Here is a 26,932-nt window from a genome sequence, read left to right as displayed (position 1 = left end):
ATGTGGACTTCGGCGACTACGTGAATGTCGACAGCTGCGCGGCGGTGTGCGGTGCCGTGACCGATGATGAAATCATCGCCCAAGTCGTCGGCGAAGACGAAAACCCAGCCGTGGACGATGACGACGCGAATGATGAAGATGATGATGATGATGTTGGTGAAACACCGGTACGACCTTCGTTGGCACAGGTGATGGACGGACTAAATCACGCCCGGCTTTTCTTCAGTTTTGAAGAAGGCGAAGACGATGCTTTCCGGCTCATTCGAGCTCTGGAAGATAAAGCGGCAGCAATCGCTTTCAGAGGCAAAAAGTAGAAAACCATTCCGAACTTTTTTTTGCAAATAAATGTACCTAGAGGTGCTCTACCTTTTTTTTTGTCATCAGATGTGGCTTTCTTTAATCACTTTCGTTAGTTCGAATTTCGGTTAATTCGAACTCGTTAAGTGTCCCTGTGAAATTCGAATTAACGAGCTTTTACTGTACCATATTTATTCAATTATAAGGCAGCCACGATTGTAAGCCGAGGGTGCAGTTTGGGACACAAGAAAACGAAAATAAGTAAGCATAGTAAAATAAAGTGATATACACTAGCCGACAAATTATTTTTATTGGAGGGAGGGGGGGGGGGATTCCCCAAAAGCCAAATATTTGTAGGCCAGAAAAAAACTATTCCCAAACATTTCAAGCACAAGTGGCCAGGAGAGCTTCTCAATGAGGTGCTGTACGCACATGTTTACAGCTGACCACAGCTGTATTTCAGCTGTGGTTAGGTGGTCATAACTATAGACAAGGGAAACAATGGTCAGAGCTTGCACCAAATTTGCATCTCCTTGCAACTTCAACAGAGGTCGACAGCTTTCAGCAAGCTGAATGATTGCAGGTTTGCAACTTCCAGTGTGTGGCACATCTCTCATTTTATCACGTATGTGTCGCTGTATTGAACAAATGCAGCCATTTTACTTTTGTAGTCGCTTTTCTGTATTATTACTGTGCCATTTCCCTTGTCAGCAGCGAGTATGACAATGTCGGGATTCTGCGAAGGCTCCGCCCGGCGTTATACACTAGACTTCTGTTAATTATATTAGATATTTAGGTTAATTCAATACTGATCGAAGGTCTTGGCCGGCGCCTATACGTTTCTACGGGCCAAGCTTTCGTTATTTTGATTAGAAAACTGGTCTTCGCTAGATAATTCAAACTTCACTGGTCAGCACGCATGCGCCTGACCCCTATGGTGACCCCAATAGCGACCCCTTTAGCGGCGGAGACTGTCTTGGTGGAGCTTAGGGGATAATGAATGCGTGAAACACACGTCACGTTCCAGCCAAAAAGCCTACTTCCGGCCTGGCCAAGAAAGATTTTCAAGCAAAAACAGTAGTTCACAATGAATGATTACGGTATTTACCCAATTCTAACGTGTGCCTTTTTTCCCCCAAGAAAATTGGTTTGAAAATTGCCTGCCCGATGCAAACAGAATACTAACCAAAACTGCATTTGTGGCGTTCGCAACAGCCTACCATTAAAGCCAGCCTAGCCAATTTCATCGCCATTGCCATCACAAGATGGTGGCCCTGGATGGCGACAGAACAAGTTCTTGCATAGCATGACGATGCACTGCTTTCAGTTTGTGATTATGAAAGCTCATTAAAAATCTGTTATTTTACATGCTAAGCTAACAGCAACAAGTCGTGTCATGCATTTTTGGCATTAGGGAGAATTGCATGCGTCTCAGGACTAACTAGTCAAGTAGTTAATCTAGGAGTGGGCCACCATTCTGTTTGCAATTGTTACGGAGTCGTTTAATAAATACCGAACATAAAAGGCGCAATGGACCGTACAAAGGACATGTTATGGTTCACAGACAGTGATAAAGTGCTGTCGGAAACTGATGACAGTGGACACTAGTGTAAATCAAAAGTTAAAGTTTGCGGGTTTCATCCTATTATTATTGCCAGAATTGTCCCAGAAAGTTGTCCTCGAGTATAGACTGCCCCGGAAGGTGAGCAGTGGAAGGCTGATGCGGAAGCTTAGCAAGGATACTTACAGCACAGGTTTGAGCCTTGTCCCAATGGTACAAAAACTGACAAGTAAACTGCCACGATAATAATGCAGAAAAGCGCCTACGGAATCAAAATAGACGCATTTCTTGAAGACAGCAACATGTACGTTCGCCTCAATGGGATCCAACACTTCAAGAAGTAGAAAGGGGTCTGCAGAAACTCCTCGTCGACATCTACCGTATTGTGCCTCCGCACAAAAAGTACTTGCACTACTCCCTCCTCTGCCACAATGGTTTGGCACCAGCTTTTTAGAAGATTCATAAGCCAGATGGACTGATGTGACCGATTGTGGAATTCACGAGGTCCCCCCTGTGCAAGTTCTCACGCTACCTGCATTGGGTTTTCACACTACTTGTTGGAAAAGGCCCCTCATTCATCCGCAACTCGTACAAACTTTGTAGAAAACGTGCATGACATTCGATAGATGATGACTAGATTTTTGTATCTTTCGACGCAAACTCGCTGTTTACTAGTGCTCTCATGGATTTAGCAGTAGAAATATGCAAGGGTGAAAGTTCTGCAGTCTGACGACAAGCTAAGCGACAGAAAAAAACGATAAATGCGTCATGTCTTATAAAGGTGCTGAAATTCTGCCTGGAAAACACATACTTCGTGTTCTGTGATGTGTTTCATAAACAGATTCACAGAAGAGGAATGGGTGCCTCAATTTATACAGTGCTCCTTAAGTGTGAAGGCACGGGAGGGAAAAGAGAAATCATAAACAACCATCTACTGATGCACAAACTTAGAAATTTCTGATTTAAAACTTACATAAAATGTTTTTCCATAAGTTATACTTACATGAAATTTAAATCTTACACGACTGTGTTTGCATGGCAAATAGTATGGCTGCAGAAATATGAATCTTGTAGCTATCCACAGCTTACTAAAATAATTCCCTCAATTTTATTCATAATTACAACATACATTTACAGCTCAAATGAATAGTGACCAAAAGGTCAAGGAGACTGATGGTGACCAAAAGGGAAAAAAGAAAGAGTGCCCTAGGGGCACCCCTAGTCATTTTTACTTGCCTGGTGTAGCTCATGTCGATGCCACGAAGGTAGGACAGCATGGACTGGAGGGCAACCTCGTTGACATACTTCTCTTTCTCAATATCTCAAACATCAGGCTACTACGGCTCGCTTCCAGCAGCTCTTCATCCCACTCCTCCTCGCCTGTAGCATGCCGCTGTACTATCTGCATTGCCTCACGGTATGCAGCTGCCACCAGTGTCGACTTGGTCAGCACGAAGTAGAGCAGGCCATCACAGGGTCTTAACTGCAGGTCATAGTTATACGACAGGCCCTGGCCACGGATTTGCCAGCCACATGGGACCCTGCAGAGAATATGAACAAGTGCAGATGACATTCTGGGGGCTAGCTTATGGAACATTGTGTCCACACTACAACTCATAGTGAAATTTATTGGGTGAACAGGATTGCTTCTAGCTGTTAGCGATGCAGCTGCGGAGGCTTGTACCTGCATCAGTGGCACCCGCCGAGACTGGTGTGGACCTTCTTTGGGGTAGTTTTTCAGCGCTTAAAAGTGTTCCCGTTCGTGAAACAGAATTTGCTACTAGCGCCACACAAAAGTGAGTGAATCAGCTGATTGGTCCAGGAAGTGATTTAAAAGGCCATTGAGCATTTCAAGTTGGTAAGGTCCAGCTTCATCAATGTATCTAAGTATCAATACACCAAGATGATTTATATAGGCAAACTCCAACATTGTAGTCAGCATCAGCAGTCTAGAAGTGGAGGTCAAGGATGTTTTACAGTGGTTAGGTTGAGCTTTTTCAAAGTATTTTCTTTTCATAAGCTAGGGATGCAGAAAGATTGACAGGGAAATATTTAAATGCAACATATCCTATACACAAGTGCTGCCTCATGAAATGCAATACATCACTTGCACGAGAAAATATATACAGTGCAAAGTGACCATGGCAGGCCCCACTCTTGGGAACAAAGGAAACAATGCACATGCTAGCACAGAGAGGATCTGTTACTTCTGTGTGCAAAATGCAGAAAATTCCAGCTAGCAAACAACAATTGTATCCTTACAAGACAATATGTAATAGGAAAATGAAGACGTTTGACTCAACACCTTATGGGTTAATAAGTGCATTTGACCAACAGCTGGTGCATACTAATGTACATTTGGCAAAAAGTGCTGTGCATGTTCACACCCACCTCAAGCTGTACGAGATACTGGATTAGCACCAGCAATGGAGGCAGGTCAGGGCTTGTATAAGAGTTGAGGATAGGTGAGCACTGGGTCAGGAAGGCCGACTCGACTGAGCCCACAGATGTGATCACATCCCGTGGAAGACCCTGCTCAGTGCCACGAAACAGCAGTGCATGGCACGGCACCTGCGCAGAACTGCTTCCCACATGGAGCCCAACAAGGCATGGTTACGCTTGTGCACTTGAATATGTGTAAAAATTTCTGAAATTAGCCAGCGTGAACTTGCATGCACAGTAAATTGTATTATTGTAAGCCAAAAATGGCTGAAAAATGCGTCTTAAATACACCATATAACTGTGATTATGAGTGGATTAAAGGGACACTGAAGTACTTTTGATGGCTGCCCACAAATGTGCTTTCATTCAATAAGGGGTGGGGTGTCGTTATAAACATTAAGGGCCAACTTTAGGCTTGCTACATAAACCCTGCAGTTTATAAATGAATTTTCAGGCTTCACACTGCTGGCTGATCACAGTGACAGTTCCCTCAGCATTTTCTCTTGCCTCTGCCTATCTTATACAGTAGTATGGTTGTGTGACGATATTCGTGCAGAAGATTTAACTGGAGTCTTGTGTGAAACCATTTGTAATACTTTTACCATGGCAGTGCTCAGTAGTACTGTAAAACACAAGATGTTGGCTGTAAAAATAAATTTAAGAAAAGCCATAATGTAGATAATTCTTCAAGGCAATGGCATAATTCCAGCTGGAAACGAGAAGTGTGTGCTTCAAGTGCTGTGTTTATGTGTGCATTAGAGGACACACAGATGTAGGAAGGGGGTGTAGTAAAGTGGTTATTCAGAAAAGTAAGGTTCAGCCACACACTTTGAAGGCAGCATGGTGAAGGGGAGCGGTGAGACAGAATGTGACAAAGCTAAAGGACAGAATAGTGCAGTGGTGACGGCTCTTAGAAGTCATTTCACATTATTTATGCTAAGTCCTATAGGAAACAATAAGGTGCAGCGCTGCCTCCTTCAGGCGTAGACATGCACCTGATCCTTGCATGCACCTGTAGTGCTGTGGCTTTTCATTGCTTTACTCTACTTGTCCCTCAAGGATGTCTATGAAGCAGTACATATCCTTACAAGGCAGGTGTATGCAAAAAGTGCACTGTAGAGAGAGCACAGTTTAGGAGATACAGCACTGCACACAGCCTTTATGTTGAGGCCACCATCCCTACAATAACAAGAAAGAATGTGTAAGAATGAATTGGGCATGACAGCAGATATGGGAACATACTTGTTCAAGCTGATGGGACACAGACAACACTCGCTTTGTCAGACAACATTTTGCCAAAGTAGGTGGGACCTAGCAATAGTTGCACAGGATATGAGTTGAAGGAGAAGGCCCGAAGAAGACTGGTAAGTGGTTATGATGCTCCGGACTATGATGAATACTTTTCGAATGCTCTTGAATAAGCTGCATACTCCATAAGCGCAAAGTGCAGTGCAAGTGCTGGATGCTCTCAATCAGTGCTTGCAAGCCTTGAGTAAGCATCATGGCTCACCCGCAGCATTCTATTTGAAATGAAGTCAAAAAAAGCCGTGGTTTACTTTAACAATACACTGACACGTACTGCAACGTACTACTAACGAGCACTGGTCCCTTGGTTGTCCCAGGTGACTTCAACGTGCATCACCAGCTATAGGGAAGCACCAAGATTAGCTTCAGACAGCAGGCAGCAGAGAGCAGCGGCGGGTACTTGCTTGGAACTGACTGATTTCAAGGCACTTTAGTGCGTGCACACACAGTGTTCACTCTCTTCTTCACGCTTTCCTCTTTCTAATCCCCTTTCCCTTCACCTAGTGTAGGGTAGCAAGCCAGCCACTTGTCTGGTTGACTTCCCTGCCTTTCTTCTCATTGCTTTTTCTCTCTCTCATCAATGACGCACAGTGGTGCTTCACTAGTGGCGTAGCCATAAAATTATTTCGGAGGGGCGGGGTTCTTCACCATCAACTATCACTCTTCCCCGTCATTCACCTGCCCCCTCTCTCTCATATATATATATATATATATATATATATATATATAGAACGCGAAGAACAGAACCAAGGGGCCCGGTATTTATTAATCATATCATAAGAAGCCAACAAACACTTGACACCAAGAAGACAACATAGGGGAAATTACTTGTACTTACTAATTGAATTAAAGAAATTATAAATGCAAATGAAAGAGGATGAAAAAACAACTTGCCACAGGTGGGGAACGATCCCACATCTTCGCATTAAGTGCGATGCTCTTACCAATTTAGCTACTGCCGCGCTGTTTTTCCATCCACTTTCTGGGCTATTTTATGTTTCACTACTAGAACTATCCCTAGGAGTGTGATTACACACACACACCACACACACACACACACACACACACACACACACACACACACCACACACACACACACACACACACACACACACACACACACACACACACACACACACACACACACACACACACCACACACACACACACACACACACACACACACACACACACACACACACACACACACACACACACACACATATAGCTGGTACATGACTTTGAAAAATGAACAGCGCTAAAAACGGGGCCGCCAAACAAAAACAAGACAGTGCACTATCTGTAAGTCTTCTTGTTTGCAGGCCAGACCTGTTGCAGCCCAGATCTTCTAGTAAGTGGTACGGCTACGTACGAAAGAGGCCAGGTACTATTTTGCGAGTCGCCTATCAGTAAATTGCGCTTTCGGTGTTGTGGGCATGCTACATTATTCTAGATTTAATAATAGCGGAACGAAGCTTTGCACTAGAACTTCGATAGTATCATATGATGCAAGTTTCACTCACTTTCAGTGACCTTCTGTTTGACTTGTTTGAAGAGATATTTGGAAGTAACTTGTGATCATGACATTGTAGTCATCATCACCATGTGACGCATATTGTTATTTGATCATGCTCGGGAATTGACGAGTCAGACAGTCTGAAGCAGACCTGCTTCCTGTTTAGAAGCCTTTGTGAAAATTACGGCATCCGTAGCTCGCAGTAAAATTAGGGCCAGTACCTCCGAGAGATTTGTAAGTGTCCTGTCTCCTGAAACCTGTCTATTCTGAAAATTGCCGAGACGTTTCGTTAGGATGGGCTCTCCGCAGCAAGGAGGACGTGTTACGACGGGGTAGGTGAGCCTCAGCTAGGCGACTGGCCACGGCCGTCTGGTGTTGAGCGATCGGATAGCGACGAGACGCTCTCTCTATGCCCATAATTATTCGCCGACTCGTTCTTGACGCCTTTTATGCACATCACGTCCCCCCACCACCTCCTCGAATCGATCACCCCACTTCCATTCTTAAAATTCTTTTCAGTTCGTCACTGTCGCACTCAACATTCACCGGAATTTTGACCGGTGCGGTGGGAAGCCCTTCACCTACCTGCCCTCCCACCTATTTGTTTTTTATCTTCCCTGGCCCAGCACCCCCGTTCCTGATAGATCTTGCCGTACGCAAATCAGCGTTCTGCAAGTCTTTCTTGTACCGTTTATTGCCCTGTTTTCTTTCTTAACTGCATGTACAAACTAGCCTAACACAAGCTCATCTCAAGTTTATTAACATAATGAAGTCAGATACAAGGGAAGAAAAAGAGGAAGAAAAGGGGGGGGGGGCTCATTATGTGTTGCCTAGACAAGCAGATGCAATATTTTCGAAATGCTTTTTTTTTCGCGCAGCGTGGTCGACGATTCGGTCAAGTACCAGACACGAGAAGCTCTTTGACGACACGAAGGCCTGGTGGAAAGCAACAATGCCCCTTAGTTTTATGCATGGACATGTCCCATCTTTATCTGTGAGTGGAATTTTTAGCGCTGGTCCCCCCTCAGCTGTTATGGTTAGCACGATCCGGAATGAGGTAGAGGTCGCAATGCTCTGTGCTGAGGGAGAGTATCTGAGACAAACTCAGACTGAACTGGGAAGTGTTCCTCGAAGTGCAGGTGGATGTGAACACTAGTGTAAATACTAGTTCCCTTCCTCCGTCCTCCACCACCACTCTCTGGATCTCAGACATCCTCAATCCTTCCTCAGTAAATGCATTGAATATTTTTTCCTAGTGATTTGCAGTATTATTATGATTATGTGCCTTTTTTTGGCATAATTAATTAAGGTCCGGGAACAAATAATTAGACTGCCATAGGAAACAATGGGAAAACATATACTGACTGCACAATGAATTTCTCACAAAACATACCCACCCACAGAACTAATTAAGTTCATTCTGCGAGGCACCACTGTCTAGCTCTTTTGATCCAGCGTCCTGTGACAATCTATAATGAGAAAGCTTTGCTTTGCTTTCTCATTAGAAAGCAACGAATGTACTGTGTCTAAACCACTTCCTTAGGTACAATCAAAACTGTAACACAAGGTAAAAGTCAGTTAACAGAGGGAAGCGTACAGGCAGCTCATCATGAAGTAGCACTTGTCTTGAATAAGATATAAGAATAAGAGACGGGTTGTGTACCTGGCTGAGAGATGGTGACATTTGCAAGTTCTGTAGACTACAGCTTACACACTTGCATATGGAGAAAAGCATGGGCTGCCAAGAAAGCTGCAGATGCCTCCCAATATATGCGTTCATGTACAAGTAAAATTTCATGTGACAACCCCACTATTATGACCCATAAATGTAATATGCAACTATACAGAGAACGCACAGGCTTTGTCCCACTTGTATAATGCATGCAAACAGTGTGCTCTGGAGTGCACTGACACTGCAATGCCAGCCAAGTTCAGGATAAGTTTAATCCTTTCCGTGCCAAAGACGAGTCCCACTTGTCCATGCAGTTTTCCCCCCCAATATATGCTACTGATGAATCTCATTTGTCCAGGAATTTCCTTTTGTCTACTGAGCGCCACAGATGAATAGCAGTTGTTTTATCATTTTAGTGGATATGCTGTGCTACTAGTTGGTGCCAGCTTTCCGGAAAATGGATTTGGAGGTCTGGCTCCTGTATGTTTCAAAAACAGCACTACTGAGATAGACAGCTGCAGCAACAACGTCCACCCTTTTCAATGCTGGGACTGTGGTGCTGTTGGATGTTTCTTCATTTAACGTAAACAATTCGACTTGGACAGCTTTAGTGAGTCATGCTCAGAGCTTCAACTTAGTAGTAGTGACTACTGCAAGAAAGATACTCATGACTGGCATGAAAAACGCCTGTCAACATGCAGTGGTCGCCGTTCACATAAAGCTATACATACTTCTTGGTGCATTAGGTTGGGCAGCCAGTATATACAATATATGCACGAAACTGCAAACTTGACAGCACACTAGTATGATTGTGTGTGGCAGTTAGGAAACAAAATTCAAAAAGGAAAGCATGGCCTTTGTTTTGTTGCTTTAATGAATTAGTACAGTCGAATCTCGTTAATTCGAACACGCTTATTCGAACTGCTGGGTTTATTCGAACTGACGCTGTGGTCTCGTCAAACTTAGATGTATTCCAATGGGTGAAAACGCCCGGTAACTCGAATGCGAAAGCATTTGCGACGGTTATTCGAACATACCGCGCACCGACAATGCTCTTAGCAGCGTGCCAAATACGCGGTGGCGCCTCCGAACGGCATTGCTCCGACACCCCGACATCGCGCGGTCATAGAGCAAAAGCACAGTAGAGACCCCTCAGTGCTGCACGTGAAGGGTAAAAAAAAAAAAAAAAAAAAAAAAAAAAAGACACCGTGGTAAATTTCACCCTCTCGCAAATTGCAAGGTCGCCGTTTCTGCATCGCGCCGGGACACCTGTGTACGTGCCGACTAAGTGTACTAGACAACCGTATTCTTGTACACTCTGGTGCCCAAGTCTCAGCCACGCGGGAGAAAATGGCAGTGAACCCTTCTTTTTTATGCTTCCTGTATTTTCAAGTCACGTGTTGACCTTGCACGCTGCAGCTGCAGCGCGAGGGAAGACGCGGCAGAGGCCCAGTCCGGCCAACGAAACTGCCCACGCCGGCAAACGCTCGCTTCCCGATACGGCAGGAAACAACTTCAGGGGAGGGCTAAGCTGGCGCCGGCACGGCGGCGGCGCGCACGGAGACAGTCGAAGATGCGGGAGCTACGATGGAGTTGAGAGGAGGGCGAGGGGAGCAGCGAAGCCACTGGTACCGAAGCGGCGGAGTTTCCGAGACCAAATCCACTTCCCTGCCGCCCTCCTCCCTCACCTTCGACGGTCTCCGCGCGCACTCATCGCCGTGGCCGGCGCTGCCTGCTCCCTGAAGTTTCGTCATCTGCCGTTATCGGGAAGCGAGCATTTGCCGCGTGTGGCAGTTTTATGGCCCGCACTGCTATGCGCTTGCGCGCCGCCATATTTCACGACTCGCACCGTTCGTGCATCGTGCTATGGTGCACGAATACTTCAAAAATAAGCTCTTCTTTTAACTCCAAGAAATTTTTGGGCCCCTTCGGGTTCGAATATCAAGATTCGACTGTACTTCGTTGTAAAGATTAAACACCATACTGCTTGCAATAGAGCAACCTAAGCACGTTCAGCAAAGTAAAACCTTTATTTCAACACAAATTCAAAAGGCACTTAGATAAGAAGTCGTAAATTTCATTCGGCCCACTTCGTACGATGGAATGTGTGACTGCAGCCGACCTTGCGACATTGACGCTCATGGCATACAAGGCATTGCATCATGGCATTGCAAGGTACATCTGCAGAGCATTGAATGCCGCCCTTGCCTTTGTCAAAATCTTGCGTCCATATCTACAAGAAGGTTCTTATGCTAAAACCATTCGTAAGAGCTGATGCAACCATCATGATGTTCGACATGTTATTAGCGAAGACGGTGGCCAATGGCAAACACCACTTGCAAACAAACTTTGCGAATTCAGCCCTTGGTTCGTCAGCAGGCTCTTTATCAACGCTACCTTTCATCGATCTTCACCTCCTTCCTGTCCAAGATTCATTGTGCGCTAGTTTTGAGCATATCGACGTGCGTACGTGCATGTGCTGACCCACTCCGTACATGCTCACAGCAACTCAGTCATGGCTGTGGAGGGCAGCGATGGCGCTGCTATACGCAGTCGTTGTAAAGTAACAAATCAGCTGTCGGGTCACCAAAATTTTTTTGTGGTATGCATAATTACACGCTGTAGTAGTATTTGCTACAGAGGCATTCACAATATCGTCAAACCCGATATATCGAATCATTCTATATACAGTCGCCGACCAATTTTCCGGACTTCGTGGGGACCGAAAATAGTCCGAAAAATCTAACAGTCCGAAAAACTCGTTCACCCTAAAAAATAAAATTTATTAGGCTCAAAGCAGCATAAAAAAAATCTTTAATAATGCCCTCCTCGTACTACGCTTGGAGTGATCAGATTTGCTCGGATTTGTGCAAGACTGACATCGTCTCCGCATACATAGACAAGAGCGTCACCGCGTTGTGATCTCCGCTACTGAGATTGAAGAAACGAGCCCCGTACTTCGCATGTGACCCCGCATTCAGCTCGGCGCGCGTCATGCGCGCAGCCCCCATTCGGCAGGACCTGAATAAAATTCATTCATTCATTCCCATTTCGCGCATAGCCAGCGGAGAAGGTAATCTTGCTAACTCTGTAACGGCTCAGTAAAATGGTGCACTGCAGGAACTGATCGCAGAAGCTACGCTTCACACGACTTGGCTCTCGCGAAGGCACAAGAGGTGGCGCCGATTGCACAAATGTGAAGCTGCACACGCCTCCGAGGCACGCACACTACGTGCAAAATAGCAAACTGAACTTTAAAAAATATAATAAACAGATTTTGCAAAAAGTGATTATGACGATAGTGCTGACCAAATAAAAGAAAAAAGTGCCGTCCCCTAGAGCATACGTCAGCTAAGGAAGAGCGGGTATGGCCTCCGAGACGGGAGAATGGGCGCTCAAGGAGGTTGAAAAAAAAACAACTTCTGGAGTGGCGGCGCCCGCTAATGTTTACCAGCAGAGTGAAGCCAGTGCTTGCCCTGACTTCACCGAAAGAGGTCGCGCAGGCTGCAGTCTGCGCCCACCTTAAAGGGCCCCTAAACCACCCGAGTCGAAATTTAGTGTGGTGTTGCAGTTGTGCACGAGTCTACAACGAACATGTAGCCGCGAGAATTTTTCGAAATGGTGCCGTAATAGCGGAGTTCACGCGTTTGTGATCGAAAAACGGCACTCGCTCATTTCGCTCTTTCCTTCGCTTCTCTCCTCGTCGGCTGGTCTCCCCTCCTCGCCGAGTGCTGCTCGAAATGTCACGTGACATACGCCATCGCCAACGCGCTTCTCAAAACGCCTACTTCCGTTAAGGCACGTCCACGCTAGCCATGCTAGCGGCCTCCTGTCTGCCGCGCGAGAGGTGTCCAAAGGGACGGCAATTCGGCTGGCGCCCCGCCCGCTGCACCATCAACGGGCCAATCGACGACCGCGAAGCTGCGCCTCCCCACCGGCAACGAAAACTCGTCTGCTGCTGAGTGCACGGCTACCGACGGGAGACGACCGGCTCGGCTGTGCTGCATCGCAGCCGACGGCGCCGCTAATATCCCGTATTTTTTTCTTTGTGTACAATTATTGCGAAGAGCGTAACAACGATAAGAAAATTGCGGCTTGTGAGCGTCGGTAATTCATTTCGAGCGCTCCGCGGCTTTAGCTTGGAGGGAACCGTAAAAGGCCTAGCGCGATATCGGCGCCGTCGAGCGATCAGCGGCGGTGAGGCTGCCGCACAATGAGGTCTCATCCTCTCTACGTACAGCAAGGAAATCTCGCCGCTCGCGAGCAAAACCGCTGTCGAACGGCGGCCCGCGAATGGCAAACGGCTGCGGCGAGTTAGCGTGCCGTTGGACGTGGACTCGGCGCTTCTCAGCTACCCGATGTTGCTGCGGTGCCCGGCGCTGTTATGCGAAGCGTGCCGTATAAACCAGTGTTGCGCGCACGTCTGGAAAGGCCAACACTGTCGCACTCTATTCGCACAGCTAATCAGACCGCTAAGCATGACTGGTGTTGGAACACTAGCTATTCGCACTTGTGTTGCGGGCTGTAATAGTGATGTGAAGCGCGCCACAAGCGAGCAACACGGCGAGGACGACTGGAATGGAAGCGCGCGTACCTGCTAGCAGACAAACCGGAAGTCGTAGGTTCTTGTTCGACCAATGGACATCGTTTCCACCGTTGACATCACCAGATACCCCCTGCTGACGTCGTGACGACCGCTGGGTTCCGGAAAGGCGAGGGGAGGAGGACGGCATTGTTTTTTGGTTTTGTGGCGCGCCCGTGGCGCGTAGCGCTGCAGCGTTTGGCATCGTTGATCGTGACGGCATTCTGAACTCGATGCGTGCTTACTTGAAATGTTCAAAAATCTGTGGTGGTTTAGGGGCCCTTTAAGTGCTTTTGTGGTCCGAATGTAACGCTAGGGTAATTGTAAAATAACAGGTCGTGTTTCTACCTAAATTTATTATTTGGCTAAGTGTTGATATCAAGAGCTCTAAAAAAATGCACCACGGCATTCAGGTTTGCTTCTAAAGCCTGTGAAACAAAGGTGTACATTTAATAGGCTCTTTAGAGCTAAATTAGCCATCTCAAACATGAAGGAGGCGAAAAGCAGGCCTTTCCTATATTCCACTATTCCTGATGCCTCTTCGAGCCCTGAGTAAGATGGCGGCGGCCTGGCTTTACTTTCATAGCAGCATTGCCACTCCAGAAATTTTTTTTCAACCTCCTTGGGCACGCTCTCGTGTGTCTCCCAACTTGGAGGCTATACAGCAGGCCACTGGAAGCCAAGCCTGGGCAAGCCAGCGGAAAATCCAACATGGCGGCCTCCAAGAACGGCAGCATGGCTACAGTGTACTAGAAGGGGCAGTGGGTTACTCAGCCGCTCTCTGACGCAGTCAGCGTCGCATCCAAGAGGTGGCGCCACTGGCAACTTCAATGAAAGCTTTGCTTGCAGAAGCTTTGATTTTCCTTGCGCTTCTGCCGGTTTCAGTTCGAAGCAGTTCACACTCTTATTTGTTTTTAATTTTGACATACTTGAGAGTCTTCATATCTTTAGCAAACACTATATTTGTTTAGGCCACATGATATTTGCCATAATAGTACCTTGTGGAAAGAAGACGGCAACTCTTGGTAATTTGCTGCCTATCCTTAAACCTTTTTTGCAAAGAGGTCGTCGCTGACGGATTTTGCTTATGTGGAAGGGGCCTTCGAATTTTCCAATTATCGGGCAATCGTAAAAAAAATTGAAGGGAATTTTAAATGAAAGGGACGGTGACCAAATATACGGTTTCATGCCGTGTCGACCTAATGTAAAATTTTGTCAGACAGAAAACAGTGCGCACACTACCCAGCTGGGCTAAAAAAGAAAAAAAGAACATCAGGCATGCTAACAAGGTTTGTGCTTTGCTTAGCCAAAATGAATTGTATATATGGCTTAAATATTTCATTGTTCCACTTTAGTTGTTCCATGCTTCACAGTAGCCTTCTGCGTTTATTATTAACCAACATTACGCTGGCACACATTTATTAAATCAAATCAGGATGATTTTTCCATAAAGAAATGGGGGGAGGCCTGAACAAAAGTGAAAACTAGTTAGCTTGACAATTAGGCTCAGGCCTATGCTTATGTACAGCTATATAAGGGTACAAAATGAAGATAACAGCTAGGGCTGTTGCTGACACAAAGCTTTTATTTGTAAGTACAGCAAGCCATTGTTTCATGCACTTCAACTCACCAACGGTTCAACTTCACCTGCTGGCCCTCTGCGCCGCTTTCCTGCCTTGTCACAGTTAATTCCTTTCACGTAAAAATGCAGACGTGCGACAATGTAAAAAAGTTGTCGCAGTTTCACCTGAAAGGCGAAGCATCAATTGCGATAGCAAATTTGTAGAGAGCTATACGGAGTAATGATATTAGCTTATCAGCTGTATAAACTTGGACATGCAGCAGCACCGGCAACACGCAGAACTGTTGTCGACGCCGTCGGCGTTTTGCCCGCGTTCGCTCAAAATGCGTGCGGCGTTGGTGACTGTTGCCGGAGCCTCTTATATAATAGGCACTTGGTGCCGCAGCTAAACGTCACCCCTCCCTTCCCTCCCCCACGGCCTCTAGGCGTCGGAAGAAGGCGCGTTTGCTCTACATATATGGTGATTGTAAAGGAGGAAAGAGACGCCTACTTCTGCAGCCCTTAAGGGAGCACGGCGCAGAACGCACGTTTGTTCTCCGCCGTGCGTTCACTCCCCGTGAAAGCGCGCGTCCCTCGCGCCCTTTCACTCGCACATACAGCGTTCGGCGCGCGGCGACGATTTCATCTCCATTGACGTCATACGGAACCTCACGGCGACGGCGACGGCAGAAATCTGCTTTTGAGTGTCCATATAATTGCTATCGCAATAAAACTAATTATTTTAGCTGTGAGGCTAAGAGCGTGCACATTGCAGCTGCCAACTTCGAGGGGAAGCAATTACTCTTAACAACTGCCAGCAATGTCCATAACGCTGTCAGAGTGTGGCTCACTCTGACAGAAGCATTCTGTGAAAAGATCCTCTAGCTTTTTCACGAAGCCTACAGCTGACTGGAGGGATAAAGGAGGCCTCCTCGTCACAGAAGTTTGTTAGCCTGGCGGCACTGGGCAGCTGCCCTAGCTCGCCGTCGCACCCAGCTCCATTGAAACTGACGCCAGCGCCGCCGCTCGGCTATCGGAGAAGCTCATATTTGCGACATTCGTGAGCCGCCGCATCGCATAGCCTCCGCCGGAGAGTAAGCCCACTGCCCCCTTCTAGTACCTGTAGCATGGCTCGAACGAGCAATATAGTGTGAAAAATCGAACTTGGGAACCTAAATTCGTCCGAAAAATCGGTCGCGAAAATACATTAGATCTATGGAACCCTAACGGTGCATTTATGAAGTCCGGAATATCCAACAAGGCCAAATTTTCGGAGTCCAAAAAAGCGGTTGGCGACTGTGTATGGAACAGCTGTAAAATCCCCTTGAAAATTTCTGTATAAGATTTTTATTTGATATATCGAATTACCTAGATATTGAACTTTTTTGTGATCCCTTTCAGATTCGATATACCGTATAGACTCGTGTAAAGGCTGCACCCCCAACTTGGCAGCCAAAGATTTGGAGAAAAAAATTCCAAATGACAACAGACGTGTTCTCTGCCCCGATTTTCGCACACTGCATACTTCTGCGTGCCGCTACCAGATGGCCAGCCATTATAGTAGCGGAATCTAGTATCTAGAGCCATCTAGTAGTGGGTCTGACACAAGACCGAACCGAAGGGTTTGGTCCCGTGTAAGGGCCGCACCTTGTCACAGTTGTGAAAAAAAGTGCGGCTCTCACACGAGTCTGTACAGTATCCGGGTTCGACTGTACATATGAAGGATCTGAATTCGGCTGGGACATGCGGAGTCCTTCATTATACAGGTAATTTCATTGTAAAGGCGTTAATTGTAGAGGCATTCGACTGTAATAAAAAATCAAAACACTCCTCAGTCCTTCCACACAGTTTTGCATGCAGCCAATCAATGAACGCACTTGTGAATTGGCAATGTTGCAAGTGAAAAAAAGATAGAGTGTGATATGAATAATTGCGCACAACTAATGAGGAAGTTTTCACTGCCTACATGGTTGACAATCTTTCACCCCTTTGGCATGACCTCAAAGGGCTGCACATACATAATTTCAGATAAAAACTTGCGAGCTTCAATATAACAACATGTGCTGTACCTTTTCATAGGGGATGGAGGCCTTGGCTGTCGGATGATGCAGGTTGTCCAAGGTGTTTTTAGATCACCATGCAGTGACAACTTTTCAATATTTGCAGCCAGGTGCACAGTCACATTCTCAGGTCGTGTCAGGAACTCCTTAACCTCCATCAGCTTTTTTATCACCTGCCAGCAGAAGCATAAGAGCACACAAAGACTTGATGAAAACAACTGGTTAAACACAACAATGGTTGAAATGAAGCCACGGCTTTCTGGCCAAAGAAGTGCCAAACAAAACTGGAGGGATGCTCACCTTGGTTGGATCCACCTTCAGCTGCCGCAGCAAGTCGTACAGGAAGGTCTGCTGTCGCAGCATACTGCCAGCAGTATGATTACTTTCTGGCCGAAAGGAGAGTATCCGTATGAGTGTTCCAGTGATCTTTATTCCTGAACGCTTCTTCTTGACCACATCCTTCACCATCTTGTTAGCCACAACTTGGATCCGGTCTGGCTCAAACTCTATGCCAGTCAGCAAGTCATGCACCCACTGCACTCCTCGGAAATACTTCTCACGGTCTATCTGCAATAGAAAACAGGTGAAAGGTGACTTCAGCCTGCAGCTACACAGGCGACTGTAAAACTATAAAAATGATGCAGAATACAGCTAGGCCAATTTAGAAACAGTGATGCTATAAGGCTTGTAAACTCGACTGGCCAGTTTGAAATGCCATGTTTTGCTTTGCAGGTAGAAATTCATGTTCCACTGTCATGCGTTATGATATATTGTACCTTTATACTGCTGAAGCATCTATTTCTTTGCAATTAAGAAGAGATGTTGAGTACTGAACAGTAGCTTTCTGATAAAACCTCAACTCAAATCAAGAAAGAGAAACAATTTTTAAAATAAATAAAAAGACATGAATATAATCTTAAACGCTTGCTTGCAAATTTTATGCAAGAACAGCAATTGCTACACATGCTTGAAAGCAGGGTGTCGAACCAAAACCTAAACCCGAACCGAAGACCGTGCCCGAACCGCAATTTTTTGCAGAACTGAATCTAAGCCCGAACCAATATTTTCGCAACATGCCTGAACCGAAACTGAACTTGAACCGAAAAAATAATACCGGTTACCAGTTTTTCATGAAAAAGTTCAAGCATATAAGGCGACGAGAGGTGCTCAATAGTTTGAATGATTGTTCGAATAACTATAGAGTCGAACCCACTTTTAACAATAGCGGTTTTAATAATATATCAGTTACAGTAAATCTCGTTACTACGAACCCCACATAAACGAACTTTTCAGATTTACAAACTTTTCAGAAATCCCCCTGCTGACTTCTTATAGTTTCAACGTAAAAACATTTCAGTACGACGAGCTTCAGAATACCGAACATTTCAGAATAACGATTGTTATTCAGTTTCTGTGTCATGTTAACAACATCTCAGTACTACAATCTCATATTCCAAATCTGGGATTCTTAGATTTCCGTGTATCCAGTCACGGCAGCCGAAACAGGAGGCTAGCAGAAGACAAGGCGCAGAAAGCGGACACCACAGCGCACGGGTCTGGAAAACCTGAGACGGTGCCTGAGGAAAAAAACTACGCTGGCACACAGCATCGGCGTGTCGGAAAGCGGTGAGGCCGCCTATCGAAAGGCCAATCGCCCACAATAATCATTCCACGAGTTCCGAAAAAGACTCAAAAGCAGCGCGATGATCACGCGAATTGGTGACAGCGGCATGTCACAAGGGAAGCGGCTGTCACCTGTGCGCGCCCCACGCAGCTTCTTTTGCGCACGCCTTTTCCGTACTACCCAACCCTCAGATGACACGCCGGTGCGCGTTGCAATGAATCCGTCCCTGGTTTAGGATGGCGCCCTTGCACTCTACAGCAGCGCAGTGTGCCCGAAGCCCTGCGTGGACGGATATTCTAACAACGCAGCTCAGTAGAGCAGCAGGACCAGCGCGCCCCTGAAGGCGCGCATCAGCTCGGGCATCACTGCAAAATACTTTCGCTCTCAACTCGCGCTTTTTCATTCCGAGGCAGGGTAACAGTGGGTGAGCTCAATATCAGGCGAGCCGTTCTTTCTGAGAAGGTCCCGAAGTGGCGATTGTATGTCACGCGCAGGACCGTTCGAACGCTAGCTGAGGCGACGATGCATCAGGTTTTGCGAGCGCATGTTCCACCCAGAGAAGTGTCGTCAAGCAACGGAGGCGCATCTCTCCCTTCTTTTGCCCTTCTTTCTGCGTGCCTCTTTCGAGCTTTCTGCGGCCGTAGTAGCTACATGCGGGGGAAATGTAACCTTCGTACTCGCAGGGTTGCCACACAATCACACTTTGTACTTTCAGGGTGGTGCGGTGCCATTTACGCACGCTTGCGCTTTAATATAGTTAAGGTGTCCACCTCGAGCAAGAAAGTTGTTGTGTCCACGGCAAGGATTGTGAAAACAAACAAACAAGAAACATTGCACTTTAGAGGCGACATGGAGCTTCCTATTGTCGGTAGTTTTCTCGGCGTCAGCGTCTGTTTTGAGCACGTCACTCTTATTACATGGTGCTTTGGTGGTGCGTGAACAGCAACTGCACGGGCCGAGAGCCAACAGCGACGTCTTCGTGGATAGCTCATATGGTGACAACTTATGAACTGATAAGTTAATAGGTGGAATGTTTAATTTTGGGGCTTTCACTATAACAACTTTTCAGAATAACGAACCATTTACCGCGGTCCCCTGAAGTTTGTTATACCGAAATTTTGCTGTATAACAATGAGAAGCTGCTGCACAGTCAACTTTTGTGTTTTTTATGGTGAAGTAACCCACCTACACAATACCCCGTGCCGCATTATCGGTTATAAGGAGACACGTGGCTGGCTACTGGGTGTCCGTGACGAAACAGAATGGAATGCGAAATCCTTGAAAATAAAACAAATAAAAAGAAATTTGAGCCCACCCCAACTGTCGCGAGCTGTTTTCCAGCCATCCCCGCATCACCAGTCTCACGCACTTCTCTCCCTTCACCCTTCCAACCCTCTAAACACGAATGGGCTGCGCCCTAGCTTTACGCCGCACCACCCTCCGAAACACGAATGGATCACGCCAACTGCGCTGATAGCCTGATAGCGCTAGCTGCGATTTCTCGCTGGCTGCTCATGCTGCACAGTTCTGCCGACGGATTAATACGGGTGTCACACGGCGCACTTTTGATCGCGATCAAAAGTGGTCGTGTGACTTAGACGCTTAGTTTTTCTGGTCTTTTGCGCCTATTAGGCCAGCATCTGGTGGCGCGCAATCCTGCTTGTAAGTTGTCTGATTAAGCAGTCCAAGACTCCCACAAACTGTCGGTTACCTGGCAATGCGCCAAACCGGCCTGTGCTGTCAAGTTGCGCCCATGCACCATGCCACGCACACACTGTACTGCTGCTGCCTTGCACTGCACTCTGTGCAGTGCAAAATTTCGGTATAACAAACTTCAGGGGACCATGGTAAATGGTTTGTTATTCTGAAAAGTTGTTATAGTGAAAGCTTGGCTCTGTGCATGCAGCAAGCTGCACCTTTATGCCAGTTGCCAACCGATACAATTGCCAACCAACAATTCGGACACTGATAATTCAGACATGCTCAGTTACTCGGACAGCCTTGCGGCACTGCCACTGGCCCCATAGTGATATTGTATAAGGATGATCGAAATTTTGGACACCTTACACCTTGGACACCTTCTATAATTTGTGGGGATGCACAACTCTCATGCGTACTCTGATGTTGTTTTCCTAGCATGGCTCCCGTCTCCTGTAATCCGGCTTCGCCGCGTAGCTTTATGGCGGCGGAGTTGCAGCCTATTACGAGAGATGGCACTAGTGTTGCGCTGCTAACGCCACCTGCCGGCAGGGGGGGGGGGGGTACGCGGGCGGAAAAGGAAAAAGCTGTTCCTCTTCGGGTTGGGGTCAGTGAGCGATGCGGACGTCCCGCGCGTGCGCCGATCCACGCTTCGCCAGACCGTCTCGCGTGGCTAGGAACAGGGCACCGGTATGGACGAACACGGATCGTTCGGACGTGCCACCGTTCGCGTGACCATACACGTGAACGACTAGGCGATGGTGTCATAGCATGGGGCGAACATATTCGCTTGCTTTCCGGTCGCGGTGAGTCGGACTTTCTTGATTTGTCGCGTGCCCATATGAATGTTCTATGCGTAATAATTCGGCTAGCATGCATTAGTGTATGAAAGGTGCAATAAATGCCCTTTTGACTGTTTGCACTACTGTGTTGTCGTTCCTTTGCCCCAAGAGCACATGTGAGACCCCACAAATTCAGACTCCACCTGCACAATTGCGTGCTAATTAGGCCATCAAGCTAAGCAGAAAAGCGATATTTTGTTTTGATACGTTACCAGCCATGTTGCCGTGCGCCTCCTCGTATTTGTTAACCCTTTGAGGGTCGAATTTTTTTGCCAAATGCGATCCTCCAGGGTCGATTTTTTTTTATTGCCGATTTAAATTCTTCGAAAGCACCTGTTTCGAAAAAATATAGTCGTAATTTTTTAGAGTGACAGTAAAGTGAGGAAAAAATTGTTAGTGTTGTAAAATACACAATGTTTATTCATGATTAAGAAGATAAGCGCACTGAAAAATGGTTGTGTGCTCGTCTGGAAACCGAAACAAGTGAAAAGCCTTCGTCTTGTGGGTTCTTGGTGCCTCACAGGAGACCAACCACCGCGAGTTCGAGCTTAGCGAGCCACAGGGCCGCGTCAGCCGTCGCCTCCAGCACCGCTCGCGCGCGAGCTCAGAGGCCGCAAGGGCTACCGAGCGATGCAAGCAAAAACACAGTAAAGCCCTGAGTTGACGGAAACCGTTTATTGAATCCGTCGGCACCAGCACTACACAAACGCCCACGCGGCGGGGAGCCAAAGGGGTCTTGCACCAGGGCGAAAATACAATAACAGGCACCTATAGCACGTCGCTGCGAGAGCACAGGCTCAAGCTGGGACACGCCGCTAGGAAACGTCCGGCGGCTATGCTACTTGCTCTGGCGATAACCAATGGGTCAACTCGCGAGAGCACGGGCAATCTCCTACGGCTTAGGCTTTCGGCAAGTGCGGCTCGGCGTGGTACGACCTCGTGCGAGCACGATGGCACCGCTCGTCAGCTTAGCATCGGGAAAAGGATCAGCACAAAGTATGCGCTCCCCACACGGGCAAAGGCACCATGCGCGAGCCCCAGTCCTAGTCACAAAGGTGTCGGCGGACGAATGCATGAACATACCGCACGCTGGTCCAGGAGAGAACCGAGAGCCATGCTCCGCCGATAGCAGCCTAAACGTGGCTGCCTCGTGATGTCAACGCCCTGCCCTCAGCGCAACCGCCGCGTGCGCAGCGCCACCGCGGGAACCGTTACGCGGGACGGGGAAAAGCCGGGACAGCTGAAAAGGTGAAGCCCGCGCAATGGCGCCGTTTCCACCCTCAATCCCCACAGTCTCTTATCGCCAACAAGGTGCGATAGAGCTTTTGTGGTCTCCAAAAAAGGAAACGCAAAAACGGCAGCATCGTTTGTGTATATACGCGCCTGCCTGGGAACAGGTGTAATCGCGCCGCTGTCGTGTGTCACCGATCTCGAGGGTGTGCAGGTGTCATAAGAGATGGAGGTGGAAGACGCATGGCAATCCAGCAAACAGATTTTTAATTACACTTAAACCTCAAACTTCAAAAAAAAAAAGAAAGACTATCACACTAAGACACGCTGCGGGAAACATACTAACAAATATACAACCTACAACTACTCAATAAACACTAAACATGTTGATAATTCCACCTACGTTAGTCTGTGGCGTCTAGTCTGTGAAAGTCGGGCAACCCTGGTCTACACCTGTGACACTACGCCTGTGTCTTACTGCGCTCGTCGTCGCACATAGTTTCCGGTCCGAAGCTTGTCGGATCTTCCAAGAAGTCAGAATTCTCCTCGAAGCTGTAAACGTTGCTGCCTTGCCGTCGTCGCGTCTCCTCATTCGTCTCCTCATTCGTCTTATATGTCGGCGTCTCGTACTTCGTCGGTGACGTGGCATTGACTAAGCCCACCGTGATAGACCCAACGTTGGGTTACGTCGCACTTCTTTCGAGTGACGACGTGGCGTCCTGAGGAATATCGAATGTGCCGGTCTGCTGCAGAAGAGGGTGCCCAGTCCCGCCGTGAGAGGCTGCAGCCAGTCCAGGAGCCTCGCTCCAACTCGCCGAGGACGACAGCCACACCTTGGACGGCCAACATCACGGACTCAGCCGGACCCCCAAGTCTCCTGTCGCCAGAGCTTAGCTGACGATGTGACCTTCCTGGCCCAGAGCCACTTCGAATAATCCACGGACAGCGCCGTTCTTCCCTTGATTACAGCTCGGGTCACGCACCTCGAGGGCTCGTGCCATTCGACTGCGCCGTGCTTCTCGTGCTCTTCTTCCTTTTCACGTCGCAGGCGGCCTCTTACATATGACAGTCGCGGTGGGCGATAAACGATCGAGTAACAAGCGGTCACCATTTGAGAGATTTGAACCAGATAGCCATCAGTTTAGCGCGTGGATCCGCCACAGGAGAAAACCGTAACTTGCTGCCGGTGCTGTGCACGCGCACACCTGGATGCGCCAGCGATAGTTGAGGCGCCGTTGCCATAAGAAAAAAAAAAAAAAAAAAAACGGAGAGGCATTGGCACAAGTAAAAATTCCACGTGTTCCCTTCGAGTGGCTGCACATCCCAAGGAAAAGAAATGATCAAAAAAGGCACGCAATTGCCGCCGCGGCCGCGGGCCCGGATGCACGAGCAATAGCCGATGCGCCTTTGCCATAAAAAAAAAAAAAAGAGGAGAGGCATTGGCGCAAGTAAAAAATTCCATGTGTTCCCGTCGAGTGGCAGCACATGCCAAACGAAAGAAATGATCAAAGAGGGGCGCACGCGCCCGCCTGGTTGCGCGAGCGATGGCCGACGCGCCGTTGGCATTAAAAAAAAAAAAACGTAGAGGCATTGGTGCAAGCAGAGTCCTTCCATGTTTTTTTCTGGTCACGAAACTGCTGCCTCAGTTTCATATTGACCCTTTTCGCGGCGATCCGTGGGCGCTGCCATGTTTGATCACGTGGTGACGCGTCCATTGCTTGCCTCAACTGTCTCCGTTGTCTCCTTGTTTACAATGAAAGTGTATGACGCCGGCGCGGCTTAGAAAATCTCTGTTTTCGGAGATATCATAGACGGTGACTAGGTGGACGACACGAAGCTTTGATCACAGCTTGAGAGAACATGCTTTAAAAGTGCTTCGAAGCTAATTAAGCTATGTCCAAACGGCTAAAGCAGCGCATATGATGCTTGTTCTAAAAGCGGGGCTAATATGTATTCGAAGCTATCCAAACATTTTGCTCGTGAATTCAGGCAGGATTAGTGTGTTTTGATCTTCATTCTTTATTCGGCAGATATTTTGAAGCAGTAGCTTGTCAGTTTCTGACTCAGTGAAGTTCCTCAGTGCGGCCACTATCTGATTATTTTCTGCCTAATCGCTCGCGGGTGTGCTCAGTTCCGATAGATTTGTTCTTGCTGCGCACAACGCTTGAAACGTAGCTGTTTTGTACATTGTAATACCTTGTAGCAAATATATATTACAGCCAGTAACTCGCTTACTCTTGTGGACTGTCACGAAACATTCAGCTTCGATTCGTGCGCCATCGGTGTAGTCCGTCATTTATTGTGCGTATACAGTGCGCATATATTCAAGTGTGCGCCCATTCACTTATTCTTGATACGTCGGCGATAGAGTGGGTGTAAGTTTTCTTGCCATTTGGGACAGATGTGTATAGATAACGTGCGCGAAACTTACGGCGCTACTCCCTTTGTCATTGTTTAACGATCGAGTGGTACGTACTCACTCTTGCCGACGTTCTGGGGATGAAGCGCTTTCTTGAAGGTTAGCGATACAAGGCTGGCGGATGAGCAAATTTCTGTATCATCGAGGAAAGCCGTACATCACTAAGTGCCGGTAACACGTTCGGACAGTTGCAGCAGCGGTCCGCGAACTTGGCCACACAGATTCATTCTATTCCTTAACATGCCAGTCACTATTTTTGCAGCCAACTACTGCATACGTATTCAATCCACACGATTCAATCTAGCATGATTGGAGTGTGTTTGCGAAAACTCAGTGGCATTTCCGACATCTGATCGACAGAAGCAAGGTAGAAGCGGTAATGGTTTCGTATTCGTGCGCGGTCGCTGAGGAGAGGTATGGCGCGCCGCCGTGAGCGCCATCTCGTTTCTCTAAAACCAACTGCTCCGCGAAAAGGGTCAATAGAGCCAGCGCCGCTGCTAGAGGCACAACCGTGCGTGAGAGGGCATGCGAACACCGCTACCACTGTGGTTGTGTGTGGGGCAGCCTCGGTATTCTAGCTTTCTCAACTTTCGCAACTGTCGCTTTACTTTCATGTGACGATTTTTAACATTCCACATGCTTAAATAACTGCCTGAGCGCGTCTTCCGCCATGAAATGAGCGCCTGGGACGAAAAAAAAAAAAACGCCGCTCATAACATGGACCTTGCGACGGTCTCAGGCAAAAAAAAAAAAAAATTCCGGGATTTTAAGAGCCAGAACTGCGATACGATTATGAGGCACGCCGTAGTGGGGGACTCAGGATTAATTTTGACCACCTGCGATCCTTTAAAATTGCCCTAAATTTAAATAAACAGGTGTTTTGCATTTCGCCCCCGTCGAAATGCGTCGCTGTGCACGGCCGGGCGGTCTCGGTCCGATTTCTTCATCATCGGCGTTTGCCTCAACACTTCAGTAGGCTCCGCTTTTAATATTTGCTTGAAATTAAACACCGCGCATTCGCAACAAAGCGCCCGTGGTCCCACTTATCACCAGATGCAAACATATGGGCTGTTGCACACCTGCAAGTAAGCGCCTATTCTCGGTTGCGCATAGCGCCAGATTGTTCGCCGAGCACAGCTGTTCACTTTCTGTTAAACTGTGGCCAGTATCTTATCACGAGATCAAAAGAATGAAATTGTTATTGCAAAGGGCTGCTTCCATAGAATACTTGATGACAAAGAAAAGGAAACTGAGCGCTCTGTGCGTTTCCGATTTCTTTGCACAGCAATGCCATTTCTTAATGAGATTTAGGTAGGATAAATGCAGGACAAACTTCACTACTAAATGTCTTCGGTGCGCCTTTAGTAACGGATTAAAGTGAACGTGCAGTTTTAGGTCGTGCACAGTTGAAACTGTGTTTGTTAGGCAATTGCCTTAATAAGCAGATGTTTAGAAGCGTTAGTAAGCCCAGCACTTATTCACGCTGCTCGTGGTTTCGACGCAGAAACGACGAGACTAGGTATTTTGGTTCTTAATGCGCAGCTATTTACAAGATGTTAAATATTGTAATCACCAGTCCTGATATTCTTATCATGGTCAAAAAAAAAAAAAACAGCTTTATAATTCGATAAAGAAAAGAAATAAAACGTGTTGGTGCAAAAACAACATACAAGCACGATCATTTATTTATCCTGTAAAATAAGCGAAATACAGACAGCCCAAAGACGCGCTTGTATCCAGAACAGCACCCCGGCATGCAACACTTGTTCGGCATCGTTGTCCCACTCAGCACTTAAACTAAACAGTCCAGCACTCGAAAAATAGCCTAGCCCATGCACAGAACGCACCCAGTCACTCACTCAGCTCGCTTCGCACCGCGCAAGCGTTTCGATACGCGAACGATGCCTCTGTAGCACAGTGGCGCCGCGTCGTGGCACCTTTGGGCAGCGTATGAACCTCTCCCATAGCGTGACGGCGGAGTTTCTTGACCAGAAAAGATGGAAGGACTCTGGCGCAAGTAAAAATTCTACGTGTTTCCCTCGAGTGGCAGCACATGCCAAGTGAAAGAATGATCGAAAGAGGCACACTTCGTAAATGAAGAAGCGATAACATACATGCACGTC

The 26,932-nt window shown here is 47.3% G+C and overlaps 1 protein-coding gene across 1 annotated transcript in view; it reads right to left on the bottom strand.

The window, feature by feature from the left end:
• The window catches only part of LOC119447775 (uncharacterized), a 108,360-nt gene that overhangs the window by 6,117 nt on the left and 75,311 nt on the right, over nt 1-26,932 (bottom strand). The window contains 6 exon segments of the mRNA XM_049663932.1: nt 3,095-3,179; nt 3,182-3,383; nt 3,385-3,399; nt 4,250-4,439; nt 17,006-17,169; nt 17,297-17,563. Of these exon segments, the coding sequence (XP_049519889.1) occupies nt 3,095-3,179; nt 3,182-3,383; nt 3,385-3,399; nt 4,250-4,439; nt 17,006-17,169; nt 17,297-17,563 (923 nt within the window).

This window comes from Dermacentor silvarum, chromosome 1 (assembly GCF_013339745.2).
Source record: "Dermacentor silvarum isolate Dsil-2018 chromosome 1, BIME_Dsil_1.4, whole genome shotgun sequence".
Classification (NCBI taxonomy): Eukaryota; Metazoa; Arthropoda; class Arachnida; order Ixodida; family Ixodidae; genus Dermacentor; species Dermacentor silvarum.
The sequence above is the reverse complement of the archived record's forward strand: the minus strand, read 5'-3'. Positions and strand labels throughout refer to the sequence as shown.